At 51.6% G+C, this 15,427-nt stretch overlaps 1 protein-coding gene across 8 annotated transcripts in view; it reads right to left on the bottom strand.

Annotated features, from left to right (window-relative positions):
• The window catches only part of CAMSAP1 (calmodulin regulated spectrin associated protein 1), a 40,775-nt gene extending 29,944 nt beyond the window's left edge, over positions 1 to 10,831 (bottom strand). For 5 of the 8 annotated variants that reach the window (XM_070455253.1, XM_070455248.1, XM_070455236.1 and 2 more), the window contains exons 1-2: positions 10,600 to 10,830; positions 10,273 to 10,432 (exon numbers count right to left, since the gene is read on the bottom strand). In XM_070455253.1, coding sequence (XP_070311354.1) covers positions 10,273 to 10,432 — 160 coding nt within the window. In that variant the 5' untranslated portion in view covers positions 10,600 to 10,830. Of the gene's footprint in view, positions 1 to 10,272; positions 10,433 to 10,599 lie in introns of all 8 variants that reach the window. The other 3 variants (XM_070455241.1, XM_070455238.1, XM_070455232.1) reach the window with 1 other exon arrangement.
• Positions 10,832 to 15,427: the final 4,596 nt, after the last annotated feature.

Below are 15,427 nucleotides of genomic sequence, written 5' to 3' on the forward strand. Positions count from 1 at the left end.
AATTTCCCAACACCTGTAAAATCCACGCCTCCCCCAGCAGGACTTAAACAAAGCAGCAGCAATCTACAGACCAAAGAACTTCCCTGTAATACAGGTAAAATCCCAAGACGGAGGAGAATCTTGTAAAGCGACCAGAAGGGGCCCTCTGGCCGGGACAAGACGGCATGGACCAGCCTCTCCCTGCTGCTCTCCGCTGGGCACAACCACAAACCTTGCTGCCCACCCCAAGGAGAACCCACAGAGAGCTGGGGAAGGTGGACGATGACCCCCAGACTGGACGGGCAAGCAACGGCGTGTCTTACCACCTCCCACCCAGCGAAGGCAACCCAGGCCTGGGGCTCCCCGACCCCCAGCCTGGAAACAGAAGGCGAGTCAAGCAGGCTCGTCCTTGCAGCACAGGGGAGGCCAGGGGAGTCCCACCTACTGGCCAGGCCATCCTGGCAGAACCAGCAAGGGGTAGGAAGGGAGCCCCACGGACAGGCAGCCTGAACACCCACCGCCACCAGGCACCCAACCTGGAAGCGCCTCTCCCTCCCCACCCGGCCGGAGACACCCCCTCGTCAGCCTGCACAAGGGGAGCCCAGCGGTGGGCCCCCACGACAACAAGCAGCCGGGGAAACACTCTCAGAGGTGTGGGGTAGCCTGCCACAACACGCACCTGGCTTGGACACTCCTCATCCTTGGGGAGAGAAGCCCACCTCGCCCAGAGGCATCAGGCAATCAGCCCCAGGCGCCGCCCTCCGCCTCCGAAAGCAGCATCAGCAGGTGCAGTGGGAACCCCAGACGCACCACGAACGGTGCCAGAAAGGCTCTGGAGATAAACCGGCACTGGGACCACAGTCCACACGGCAGGCCGGGACCTGCGTGCTGGGCCTGAGCAGGGAGACTGCCCACTGCGATAAAAGAAAAACCAATAGCACCTAGAGTCCCTGACGTAACAGCCAAGATGACCAGGAAACGACCAAAGATCGCCTATCAAACCCAGAACCAAGAAAATCAAGACTTCAGTGAGAAAGGAGAACCCACTGACACCAGACCAAGGTGAGTCTGATGCTGGAGCTGTCTGACCAAGGACCGTACAACAACCATCTGAAAAAACAGGACGAGGAGCAACCACAAGTTCTCCTGAAACAAACGAAAATTGAAAAAAATTCCAACATAGGAGTTATAAACAGAACCAGACAAGGAACTGAAAAATAGAGTAACAAATTTTAAAACTCACTAAATAGTCTCAGGGCTTCCCTGGTGGCTCAGATGTTAAAGAATCTGCCTGCAATGCGGGAGACCTGGGTTCGATCCCTGGGTCAGGATCGACCTGGACGAGGGCATGGCAACCCACTCCAGTATTCTTGCCTGAAGAATCCCCATGGACAGAGGAGCCTGGCGGGCTGCGGGCCACGGGGTCACAGAGAGTCAGACACGACTGGGTGACTAAGAACAGCACAAACAGCGTCAACAGTTTAACTGGATAACAGAGCATAGGGTCACAGAGAAAATACACAGGAAAAACAAAATGAGTAGTCTCAGGGACCTGTGGAAGAATAACAAGAGATCCAGTATTTGCATCTCTGGAGTCTCAGAAAAGAATGTGAGCAGGCTGACACAGTATGTAAGGAAACAATAGCTGAAAACTTCCCAAACATGGCAAACAATATAAACTCACGGATTTCAAGAAACTGAATGAACTCCAAATAGAATAAACCCAAAGATATCCACACCAAGACACTGCATAATCGGACTTATGAAAACTCAAGACAAAATATTCTGGAGCAGCTGGAAAGAAAGAGAACGCAACTCAATGAGCAGTGTTTCTCCTCCGAGCCACGGAGGCGGGGGAAGCAGCAGGCCTTACACACGCTTGAGGAAAGGAACATCCGTGCCTGGCAAGACTGCCCCCAAGGAACTGCAGGAGAAGTAAAGACACCCTCAGACAAGAGAAACTCAGGGGGCAGAAAAAATGCCTCTAGCAAACCTTAAAAGACTGGCTAAAGGAAATTCTCCAAATAGAAAGAAAATGATTTAAAATAAATGAACCTTGGAGAACCAGGAAGAAAAAATTATGTAAGAAACAGGTAATATGAGTAAATACAATAGACTACCCTTCTCCTCGTGAGTTTTCTAAATTACATCTGATGAGACAAAATCCACACCTTTAGGTGCTCAAGACAACGATACCTTTTAAATACTTTTAAAAGTGGGGAGAGCAAAGGAACCTAAATGGAGAAAACGCTTCCACGCCTCATTCAAAACGGTGAGATGATACCTGTCAACTGTGGGAGGTCACATATGCACACTGTAATACCCAGAGAAACCACTAAGGCAGCTATGCAGATGCACCCCAAAATGCAAGACAGAGTACATCAAGACGGAATCCTAAAAAACAGTCAAGCAATCCATCAGTTCAGTTCAGTTCAGTTGCTCAGTCGTGTCCAACTCTTTGCAACACCCAGGACTGACTTTCTTTAAGATGGACTGGTTGGATCTCCTTTCAGTCCAAGGGACTCTCAAGAATCTTCTCCAACACCACAGTTCAAAAGCATCAATTCTTTGGCCTGGGCCATAAAACAAATCTTAACAAGTTTAAAAGAATGGCAATCACAGAGTATGCTATCTTACTACACGGAATCAGACTAGAAATAGCAACAAAAACACAGAACAGGAAAATTTCAACAACTGGAAATCACACTTCTAAATAATTCATGAATCAAATAGGCAGTATCAAAGGAAATAAAGAGAAATACATAGAACTGAATGAAAACATAGCATATCAACATACGTGGGATGCACCTAAGGCAATACTGTGTGGAAAATTCAAAGCACTAAATGCTTACGCTAGAAAAGTGGACAGATCTCAAATCAACAGTCTGAGTCCTTACCTCAAGAAATTAGGAAAAAAAAAAAATAGGGCAAAACAAATCTCAAGCAAGCAGTGAGGAAGGGAGGTAGATATGGCAATAAAAGGGAAACAGTAACAGAAGAGGTCCTTGTGGGAACACAATGTTCAACATCTAAGTACACAACCTCACTATCCCAGCTGTGACATTTTATTATGGTTTTGTAAGAAGTTACCACTGGGGAAATCTGGTAAAAGGTGACCAGGACCTCTCTGTATGATCTCTTACAACTACAAGTTACTATACACTTTTCTCAAGATAAAACTTTAATTTTTAAAAAAAATTTGCCAAAGATCAGAAAAGGCATCTCCACAGAAAAAAGATTCAACTAACCAATAAACACACTTAAAAAAAAAAAAAAAGACAACTCATCATCATGAGTCAGCAGGGAAATGCACACCTAAAGCGCAGTGAGGAGTCACCACCCAGCCAGCAGAAAGGCTCACGGCGCCACGTGTTGGCTACAGAGCAGCTGTAGCTCTCGCGCCACGCCTCGCTGGTGGGAACGGAAGATGACACAGCCACTGCGGGACGCAGCCGAGCAGCTACACACACGTACATAACCCAGGCACTCCACGCCCAGGTGTTCACCAAGACAAACGGAGACGCATGCCCCCACACTCGCGCACACTCATGAACGTTTCACAGCAGCTTTGTCCGTGATGGACAGACCCGGAGGCAATCCAAGTGTCTGTCCATCAACAAGTGACTGATAAGCAAAATGCGGGGAGCCAAACAATGAAGACGAGCAGCAGCACTGAGCCAGAAAGGTATCCACGCGCGGACGAGTCTCTGCAACGTTATGAGAGTAAAGGAAGGCGGGCGAGAACGCCTCCAGTATGACCCGAGGCACACGAAACGAGATTCAGGGACCGCTGGGAAAGCACTGCCTGCAGGGGCTCACAGGAACCCCGAGGGGATGAGAATGGCTTACCTTGCGTGTGGCCCTGTGCATGGGGTGAATACATTCATTTAAACTCATCAGACTATATACTCTCACAAATGGGTGCATTTCACTGGATGTGAAATTGGTTTTCTCAAAGGTCCAAGATACGATTCTTCACTGTATACTCAACCGGAACCCACCCCACAGAGATTTCTCTAAAAAACTAAGGTTTGATATATATCTCTTCCCTCCTAAGAAAGCTTCAATGGTTCCCCGACTCACATACAAGAACAAAAAACCACTATCGGCTATGTCAGGCATTCCAAGATCTGGCCCTAGGCGGTCTCTCCAACCCACATTCATCTTACAAGCGCTAAACTCATATTCCAGCCCAACCAGAACCCCAGCCTGTCCCTCAGCCCGGGAGAGGCGGCGTCGCCCCCTGCCCAGTCCTGGTTTGTATCCTGGTTCTCACCCACCTGAGCCACACACTCAGCTTCACTTTCTTGAATGGAACATTCCAGATTCCCTCAGGGGAGCTGCTCGCCCTCCCTTCCGGCTTCTGCCAGGGCACCAGCTCCTCTCAGGCACTCGTCTCCTGGCCTCACATTACAGGTATGTGTGTGCGAGGCCCGTGGCTGGCACTCTGTGAGCCGTGAGAAGCATGCCAAGGACCCACAGGTCACAACATAAGGCTCAGCTGAACTGATTCAAGTTTAATTTTGCCTGAGTCTGAAGTACCTGGAGGATAGCGACTGAGGGACTTAAGTGAACCAGCTAGCATGAACAGTCAGAGAGAGGGCAAGGTGAGGGCACAAGAGAGAAATCAGAAAGAGAAATAAACTCAAAGATCATCTCTATGTGACGACAAAGCCATGAAGGCAGGGAGGTTCTAGGCAGTGAAGACTATAAACACCCCTGAAGGGTCCTGCAGGCTCCCGCGGCCACCCAGCTGACCCTGCCTATTGTCTGCCCACTTCCCGCCCCCCACCTCATCACCCAGCCGGTCTCAGGGACTCCGCCCTCTCAGTATCTGTTGGCTCAACCTACCTAATTCCCACTGCAAACAAACTGGCCAAGACCTTGGCACTTCAAGTCAAAGCGACATCAGCTCTGCTGTGGGCTTTACATACGTGTCCCCCAAAACTCATGTAACGAAACCTGACCGCCGCAAGGCGAAGGTGTTAGGAGACGGGGCTTTGGGGAGGCAATTAAGTCATGAGGGTGGAGCCCCACGAGTGGGGTGTGAGCCCATCCAGTGAGGCTCCCTCACCCCTCTGCCACGAGGGCACAGCGAGAAGACGGTGTCTACGAACCAGGAAGCAGGCTCTCACCAGACACCCAGTCTACCGGCACCTTGATTAGGAACTTCCACCCTCCCGAACTGTGAGAAAAAATTGTTGTTCTTAAGCCACCTGGTCTATGTCTTGTTATAGCAGCCTGAACGGCCTAAGACAGGGCTCCTGGACATTGCACTGGTACAGCCCCTACCCGCTCCAACCTGTCAGAAGAATCTTGCCAGGCTAGCTCTCAACCCATCACCCCTACGCAAAGACCTTCCCTGGCACCCATCAGGAAAGAAATCCCTAGCCAGCTGGGAACCCCACGAACAGTCTGGCCCACACTATTTTCCACACTAATCACCTACTATTTCGGTCCACAAATCCTCTTGTCACAATAAGGTTAATCGACTCAGGCCTACGAACACTTCCTCCTCTGCACAGAACCTACCAGATGCCCTCCCCTCTACTCCTGGGGCGGGGGAGCTACCCAAATATCCGCCATCCTTCAAAGCCCACCTCCCCACGAAGCCCCCCCACAGGGACCACGGCGCCCAGCAGCCCAGGCACTCGGGTCCCGTGGGAACATCTGACAATTCCATCTTCTGCCTTGAGACAGGTCCTGAACTAAGGACATGCTGCCATTTTTCATCATGCATTACTTCATTTTCCTTTGTATATGTCAACAGTTCATGTGAATTTTCAGCAAATAAGGAAAGAACATCACATAACTCCTCCCCTTGTACTTCCTACAGTGCAAAACACAACCGTGCCCGTGATAGCTATGAGATTGTTACTGATTAAATGAACATGATACTGGCTCCATCCTGATCACCTTTACATTAGATGAAAAGTGACGGCCATCTGAATTTTTCAATGTAGGAAGTGAAAAAGGAGACTGGTACATACAACAGTGATACAGCCACCAGAAAATCAGCTTGGACACCTGTGAGCAATTAGGAGGATAAATGGAATAGAAAGAAATACCAGGGCTCTTTGTAAGAACACTTACACAAACTTAACAGTCTAAAGCACAACAGTGGCCAACGCTTTTGATTCAAAAGATGGGGACAGTCTGAATTTAAAGACAGATTTACATTCTTTGGTTAGTATTTAATTTGTGGCATCAGGATAGGAAAGAGAACATGTACAAAGAGTTGTATCTTTAGAAATAAAAATTCAGCCACATAGAGCCACCAAGACAGATGTCTTCCTACCCCACCTGCTTCTAAGGCATTTCCAACTCTTTAAGCAACCTGACAAACACATGAGCACAGACCCTGTCCTGTGGACACGGCGCTGAATGGGACCACCACAACCACTCTGACCTCAGACGTGGGCAGTTCTCAGCACGCCCAGGCCAAGGGGAGGCCAGGTCACACTGTCAGCCAGCGCCCTGACCCCTAGTCCTTAGTACCACTGAGGAGACACACCGAGGCTGCCCTGTCACCTCCCATCTCAGCAGCACCCAAATCCCACGCTAAAAACAAAAGACTATGGAAATACAAAACCTAGGGAGGGAGCCTCAGGAGGGAAGGGATATATATGCACATACAGCTGATTCATGTTGTTGTGCAGCAGAAACGAACAACACTGGAAAATAATTATCCTCTGGTTTTCTAAATACATTAAAAAAATATTTCTGAAAAACTCAAAAACCAATCATCTGAACAAATCATCATATCAAAAAAACTTGTCAACAACAACAAAAAACCTGCCGACATGCTCATGAATGAGGGCCGGCCCCGGGACGGGCACAGCAGCCACTCCATCCACAGCTCTGGGGCCTGGAGGAGTGCTGACCACGTGCTCCCTCTCAGCCAGATGTGGGACAACAAGGGAACGCGGTGGCCCCCGGAGCACACAAGGAGGGGCTTGGCTCCTAACATCAAGCACCGAGCTGGCCTGGGGGCGCGACTCAACCAGCGGTCCGGCTCCAAAGACCCTGCTCAAGGCTGCCCCAGTCTCCCATCCCACAGCGTGGTTTCCAAGTCAGCAGTCAACGAAGAGACTGTGCTGAGGGACCGGAGTGCCAGCCCCTCGCCAGCAGCGGGCTCTGGAGAGCCTGGCGGCCCCTCCAATCCCCCCAGCTGCCAACAGAAAGGGAAGAGGTACCCTGGCGGCCTCTAGGTCCGGGCCGCCTGCTTCAGGGCAGCTCTGTTCATAGCGAGCTGCAACTTGGTTTCCAGGGCTCCTCGGTCACACAGCAACACACCTACAAAGAGCCGAGTGCTTTCCATGGGTTACTTTCTCAATACCGTCCTCAGGTGCTAACAGAAGCTGTTACTCCCCCACTGTCCCTGAGACTCAGGCCTGAATACCTTTAAGGTTCCTAAGGTCATGGCCCGAAATCAAAAGCCAGGAATGCAGTAGCTCCAGTCCCGCACCCTGTACTGTAAAATAAACGTCAAGTCACCCCTTTAAATTTGACCAACTAAGACTTTCACCCAAAAGGACATCACAAAAGCATTCCAGCTAAGCAGGTTCTACTCTAATGACTCTTTTAGGTGAATACCTTTCAACATGTCCAATACGTTATTTCTGAAGAAATCATTAAGACACTGTCAATGAAACAAGAGTTACACCCCCAAAAAAGAGAAGAATCTAAAAATAAAAGCACAAGCCAGCCCACAGTTCTCAGCTGTGTCACAGATGAGGAAAACTGGAGGAGGCCTTTCTGCACAACCACATGCCACCTCCAGGCCTGGCCAAGGGTGAGCTCGCCTGAGCCTCCCCACTACTGCCAATGGCAGACGGTGGGCCCCAGGGAGACCCGAGTCCCAAAAGGCATGCACGCAACAGGGTGGCCTCAGAGCACATCATCCTGGAGAGTTCACATGCTTTCAGTTCCCATGCAAACAGTGTAGCTACTCAATGAACAATTGTGTAACAAGCAAAGATGTAAGTCACTTTCACCATCATCCCCCTCAAAAGCTGACTGACAAGTAAAGCATGCATACTGACACCATCACTTCTAATTAACTGAAAACCAAGCTAGAGAGGCACATAGAGGTGTCCAGAAGATGAAACAGAGAACAGGCCCTTGGACGAAGAAGAGAGTTTGGGGGGAAAGATCTATACGGTCCTCTACCAAAATTCCCACCTCACACTATCTCCTGAAACACAAGACCCCACGCTGAGTCACAGGGAAAGCCTCCCACCAGGCTGTGACCCCCCAAGGCAAGGTACAGACCGGAAAAGCATCCTCATTTTGCAAAAATGAATGGAAAGCACACCTCCCGAAATCTAGTGTTTGATGAATGCACCAAGGCAGCGGACGGGCAACATGCAGCCCAGCCTCAGAATCTCAGATGGCCTCTAGTCTCCTTCAGCCCCGGCTCATGCTCTGCTCTATAAATACACACCCCCAGTCATCTCAGAATTTTAGAACCAGTTTTCATATCGGCTCTTGAATTAATTACCTGAAGCACCAACAAGTAATAAAGGGTGATTTGGTCCTGGAAATAAAACCAGACTAATCCAATCCTGACAGTGAGAGAGATGCATATTTATTGCCAGAGAGCTGACAAATCCCACGCTGGATGCCAAAGCTAAATGCAACAGGATAAAAATGCATTCACTAAGCTTAAGAAATTGGAGAGCAAACAACGAGAGGGCTTTTTAGAAGCATTCGTGCCTGTACAGCATTCAGTCCCAAAACCTTAGCCACCTCCACATGCAAAAATCTTAAAAATACACACAGCAGTGACGCTGCACACGCGCCCCAAGAGCCATGCCGGAGAACGCGCTGTGCCAAAGCACAGAACTGGAGGCCGGCCAGCCAGGACCGGCAACAGTGAACAGGCTTCCTGTGAGATACTCCACAGCACTGGAAAAGCGAGGCGGCGGCCACGGAGGACCCGAGGAGGAGTCCAAGAACCTGATGCGGGTAGAGCGGTCGCTGTGACAGGCGCAAAAACACGCAGAACTAAACCAGAAGAGTTCAGTGACGTAAAAATATGCGGTACACATAAAAAAAAGCAAACCAGCAGTCAACCCAAGACAAGAGGCAGGTGTAAGGGGAGGCCACAGACTGGGGACACACTGCCCCGCAAAGTTCAACAGCCACGTCCTTTTCCTTAAACTGACCGCTGGACACCTGAGTAGCCGCTCTAGGATGACTCAATCCTTACCCTGTACTCTAAAACTTCATACAGGCTTTTTCCCCCCCTGGCTGCTCCAAAGCATGCAAGATCTTAGTTCCCCAACCAGGAACTGAACTTGTGCTGCCTACGTTACAGGTCCAGGGTCTTAACCACTGGACTGCCAGAGAAGTCCCCAAAACTTCATACATGCTTTTTACCAATTCCGTATTTTCCCCAAAATCACTGTTTCCCCATCGTACTACACAGAAACAGAATAAAACTTGGGAAGTATAAAAAAAACTGTAACACTGAAAACTACAAAATAAGGGGGGGGGGGGGGGGGAGAGAAGCTCTCTCTGTAGATATAAACCAACTTAAAAGGAGGCCCTGCCTTTAATCCCCAGGACTTGCAGGGTGTGTCTGTGCTCTTGATCGACTCCATCCACAGCACAGGCCACTCCAACTGGTGAGATCCTGTCACCGGGAACCGCCCCGTTCAGCAAGTTTTCAAAACCGGTCAACCAGACGTTTTTTTTTTTTTTCTTTCTTTTTTTGAAAAGAGTCTCTCTCCTTTTCTGTCTCACTCCACAAACAAGAACCGTTCCCCAGAACAAAGGCAATTTTCAAACAAATGCTTCAAATGAAAAGAAAGATGACACACAACTCCCTCTCGATTTTGCACCTGAAACAAAGCACCTGAAATTAATCAAAGAAAGCCCTCGGAGCCAAGCAATAATCAGGAGAATCACTCGGGCCTGTAAAACCGCGAGAGCTGGAAGAATAGGAGCGTCTTAAATCCACTAAGCATATTTAAGGCCTAACCAGTAACAAGGTTACCCAGTTCTTCAAAACTGGAATTAACCAAAGGGAGCAACTCGAATGAAGCCCGATCCATCCGAAAGGAATGCTCGTTAGGGTATCCCACACCGCGGATTCGGACAGACTGGAGAAGGGCAGGGGTCACAAGGGTTTCGGCCCGGGACTCCCGCCCGCACAGAACAGCGTTCGGCCGCGGGGTGCAGGGGCGCGCTGACCATCGCCGCACCTGCGGGACCGGCGCCCCCCAACCCCGCGCGCAGGGACACCGCACAAAGGCCGGCCTGGCCCCTCCCCCGCGCCCGGCCCACCTCGGCCGTAGGCCTTGGCGCAGATCCACTGCAGGTTGGCGGCGATCTTGGCCCGCGCCGGGTCGTAGCGGTCCAGCGGCACGATGTCCACGGCGCCGTCGGGCGCGGCCTCCATCCTCCTCCAGCCCTCCCCGGCCGGGCAGCCGCCCGCGTCCACCATCTGCACACAAAAGGGCCGCTGCAGAGCGGGCCGCGACGGGCCGCGCGGGACAAAGGCGCCGCGCCCCTCGCCGCGCCCGGGACCCGCGTGGGGCCGCCGGTCACCGGCCGCCCGCGCGCCCCGCGCCCCCCAGCTCGCCGCCCCGGCCCGCGCCCGCGCCGCCTCACCTCAGAGCCGCCGCCGCCGCCGCCGCCGCGGGTGCTGCTGCTGCATGCTGCGCGGCCGAGCCGGGGCCCGCGGGGCCGGGGCGGGGAGCGGGGGGCGCGGGCCGAGGCCTCGGGCCGGGGCGGGGGGCGCGTGCGCGGACCCGGGGGCGGCGGTGGCGGCGGCTGAGGAGGCGGCCCACCGGCGGGAGCGCGCGCACACCAGACACACACACCCCGCCGAGGCCGGCGCAGGCGCAGTGGGCGCGGCCGCCGGCCCGCGCGCTCCCCGCCCCTTTGCGCAGGCGCAGCCGGCGGTTGCCCGCGTTCGCCCCGCCCCTTTGCGCAGGCGCAGTGGGTGCCGCGCCGAGGCCCCGCCCTTTCTCGCGGGCGCGGGCGCGGGGTCGCGCACCCGGGGCGCGCTAGCGGACAGGCCCCGGCGGGTCCCTCAGCATCTCTTTGTCTGGGCTGCGACTCCCCTTTCCCCAGCGCTGGGTCGTCCGGACCGCTGGACCCCAGCCGCCGCCCCACGGGCGGAGCTCCTGTGGAGGCCAACGGCGACCTGGGGAAGCGCTCGGCGCCTGCGGCCCCGCGCCCGAGAGCAGCCCCGCGGTTACCCCCCCCACCCCACACTCTGGGATCGCAGCACTGGGAGCCGCCTTCCCCCCATAGCGGACCTCGATACCCAGAGAACCACCCCCCAGTCAAGTAACCCAAAGAGCCTGAGGGCGCCTCCTACCTCAGGGTGCTGGGAGCCCGGGGACCCCAAGCCGAGAGAGCCGCCTCTGGAATACACGCCCCCCCCCCAACCCCACCCCGCGGCCCTGGCAGCCAGGGAAACCCCCTCCCTCTGCAGCTCCTGGAGCCTGCTGGGACCATCCGTGCCTTGGAGCGCCCCGCGTGGGCACTAGCCATGGAATCCAGAGCCCGGTCCGGGGAGGGTGGGCGTCCGGACACCTGAGACAAACTGCACGGTTCTCACCCACGAGTGTGTCCTTGGGGACGGGCCTCAGGCACGTCTTCCAAAAGGGGCTGGCTCCGTCCGGACGAAGTCACCACCACAGGGCCTGTGTTGGGCTAATAACATGGCCAGACCCCCTGTGTGTGTGATGCTCACCTGAGGACCTCCCCACCTAACACTTCAGAAAGCCCTAAGAAAGGGCTGCTGGTTTCTCTGCCAGACACCAGCCTTCCGGAGCCCGAGGCCTGGAGGACAGCAGAAAAGAGACAGTTTCCTATGAGTAAGGGGCCCCAGGAGGAAGATGACCACGGCTCCCAGCCTCCACTTCACCCAGCGTCCTAAGCCAGAGAAGACCCAGGTTGTCAAGTGACTCAGGCTCCAGGGCCCAGCCACAAACAGTCCTGTGCAGGCAGAAGCCGCACTCTGGCTCACAGCAGGGGACAAAACACAAATTCCTGCCACTCTCAGCCCCCAGGGAGCTGAAAGAGGGTGCCTGCATGTATAGGACGGAGGAGGTGAAAGGGTAGACGGATCTGGGGGTGGGCAGGCGAGGGAAGCTGCAAGGGGACATTTGAGCAAAGACCTGCAGGAACTGAAGGGCAAGCAGGAGCGTACCGAGGCAGCTGGGGTCTGGGCAGGGGGACAGCAGGTGCAGAGAGCCTGAGACGGGAGTGCCAGGTATGAAAGAAAAGGGGAGGTTTGAACCCAGGATCCAGGGACACTGGTAGGAAAGAGGTGTGGGGGAGGGGTGGTGCAGACCCTGCACGGGAAGAACCTTGACCCGGTTCTCTGGGATGGGAAGCCAAGCGTGCTCAGTCGTGTCCCACTCTGCAACCCCATGGACTGTAGCCCGCCAGGCTCCTCTCTGCATAGGATTCTCCAGGCAAGAAGACTCGAGTGGGTTGCCATGCCCTCCTCCAGGGGATCTTCTTGACCCTGGGCTTGACCGTCTCTTAGGTTTCCTGCATTGGTAGCCATGTTCTTTACTACTAGGGCCACCTGGGGAGTCCATGGAAGGACTTTGAACATGGGGGGGAAGGATGTAACTGACCCCTTAGAGGGGTCGTTCTGGTTGCTGGGTGAAGAGTAGGTGGTAGGAAGGACAAGGAAGGAAGCAGGGAGACCACCCCCTGATGGCTGGGATGTGAGTTCCTAGAAAGAGCAGGGATAGAGGGTGACTCTGGGAATTTTCATTGACCTTGACTTTGTTTCCTGCAACCTGATTAGTTATAACGGCCTTTTGGAGGATTTATTAGGATTTTCTGTACATGAGGTCCTGGACCTCTGGGAATAGAGTTAGTTGTACTTCTTCCTTTTCAGTCTGGATGCCTTTTATTTCTTCTCACCTAATTCCCAGGCCAGAACCTCCCAACACAACATCAAATAGAAGTAGCAGAGCAGGGACTTCCCTGGTGGTCCAGTGGTTAAAACTCCAGTCTGCCAACGTAAGGAGCTTGGGTCCAATCCCTGGTCAGGAACTATGATCCTAAATGCCACATGGTGTAGCCCCCAAAATAAAATTTTTAAGAAGTAGCAGAGCAAGGTATCTTTGACTTGTTCTGCTCTTAGGAGAGAAGCATCCAGTCTTTGACCGCAGGGTATGTATGATGTTAACTGGGCCGGGGCAGGGGCAGTTGCATTTATCAGGTTGAGAAAGTTCCCTTCTATTCCTGTTTTGTTGGGTGTTTTTATCATGAAAGGTTGTTGGATTTCAGCAAATGCTTGGTGTGTATGTGACTATGGAGATGATCATGTGTGATATTTTTACTCATTCTGTTAATGTAGTACATTACATTAATGACTTGAATACTGAAGCAGCCTCAAATCCCTCTTGGTCAAAGTTTTTTTCAAGTTTAGCAAATCATTTTGTGGAGTTTTATTGAGATAAATGACATGATATTGAGTAAGTTTGAGGTGTTTGATGTGATAGTTTGCTCTGTGTTTAGGTATATACTGTGAGATGATGACCACAATAAGGTTGCCTAACACACCCATCAGGTCACCTAGTTACGTGTATGTGGTGAGAACATGTATGATTTGCTCTCCTAGCAACTTGCAGGTACGCAGTACAGTATTGTTAACTAGTCCGCGTGCTGCACATTACACACCCCAGATGCATTCATCTTGTAACTATGTGTTTCTATATTTTGATCAAAATCTCCCCATTTCCCCCACTCCCTAGCCTCTGCCAACCACCAATACACTCTTTGTTTCTATGAGTTTGATTTTTTTAGATTCCACATATAAGTGAGATCATACAGTACTTGTCCGTCTGTCTGGCTTACTTTTCTTTAGCATGATACCCTCAATGTAAGTTCATGCTGTCATAAATGGCAGGATTTCCTCATTTTTATGATGATATTCATACACTTCATTATATACTACATTTCCTCTATTCACCCATACTTAGGTTGTTTTTTGTCTTAGATATTTTGAATGCTGCTGCAGTGAACTTGAAGGGGGCATATAGCTGTTTGAGATAGTGATTTCATGTCCTTTAGATTATTGCCCAGAAGTGAGATTGCTGGATCATGTCGCTAAGTCGTGTCCGACTCTTTGCATCCTCACGGACTGCAGCACGCCAGGCTCTTCTGTCCTTCACTGTCTCCTGCAGTTTGCTCAAATTCATGTCCATAGAGTCAGTGATGCTATTCCAACCATCTCACCCTCTGATGCTGAAGCTGAAGCTCCAATACTCTGGCCATCTGATACAAAGAGCTGACTCATTAGGAAAGACCCTGATTCTGGGAAAGATTGACAACAACAGGAGAAGGAGGCGGCAGCGGATGAGTCCCTTGTTTCTGATCTTAAAAAGAGGGACTTCCCTGGCAGTCCAGTGGTTATGACTCTGCTTGTCCCCTGTTGGCGGAAGGGTGCAGGTTCTATCCCTGGTTGGGAAACAGATCCCACATGCTGAGCCATCAAAACAAAATAAAAATTTCTTTAAAAAAAAAAAAAAAACAGGAAAGCTCTCAGCCTTTCACCACTATGATGTTACCTGCGATTGTCCCATATGCCCTGTATTATGCTGACTTAAATTCCTTCTATACCAAATTTGTGGAGACTTTAACATAAAAGTATGTTGAATTTTGTCAAATGCTTTTTTTTTGCATGTGTGGAGATACTCATGTAATTCTACCCTTTACTATTAATGTGTTTTTATCACATTTCTCGATTTACATATTTTGAACCATCCTTCATCCCAGGGATAAATCCCACTTGATTATGGTGTATGATCCTTTAATGTGCTATTGTTCGTCCCCTGTTGAGAATCTCTATATCCATATTCTTCACGGATATAAGTCTATAGTTTCCTTTTCTTGCAGTGCCCTTATTCAGCTTTGTTATCAAGATAATAAGGCTGGCCTTGTGAAATGAGTATGAGAGAATTCACCCCTCTAAAAATTTTTGGAGGGATTTGAAAAGCATTGGCACTGATTCTTCTTTAAGGGTTTGGCAGAATTCGCCAGTGAACCGTCTGGGACTGGGCCCTCTTTGCTGGGAGAGTTTCTGAGTCTTGTTTGTTTGTCGGCTGTGCTGGCTCTTTGTTGCAGCTCAGACTCTCCTTGTGGGCCTCCAGCTCTAGAGCCCTCAGGCTCCGTGGTTGTGGCGTGCAGGCTTAGTTGCCCTGCGGTATGTGGGATCCCCCTGGACCAGGGATCGAACCCACATCCCCGGCATTGGCAGGCAGATTCTTAACCTCTGGACCACCAGGGAAGTCCTGTTGGGAAACTTGATGACTCAATCTCTTTAGTCCTTATTGGTCTAGTTAGATTTTCTCTTTCTTCATGATCCAGTCTTGGCATGCTGTATGCTTCTGGGAGCTTACTCCTTTAGCTCTAGGCTGTGCAGCCTGTGGGAGTGTGTTTATAGCAGTCTCTCACGAGCCTC

This window comes from Odocoileus virginianus, chromosome 2 (assembly GCF_023699985.2).
Source record: "Odocoileus virginianus isolate 20LAN1187 ecotype Illinois chromosome 2, Ovbor_1.2, whole genome shotgun sequence".
NCBI lineage: Eukaryota > Metazoa > Chordata > Mammalia > Artiodactyla > Cervidae > Odocoileus > Odocoileus virginianus.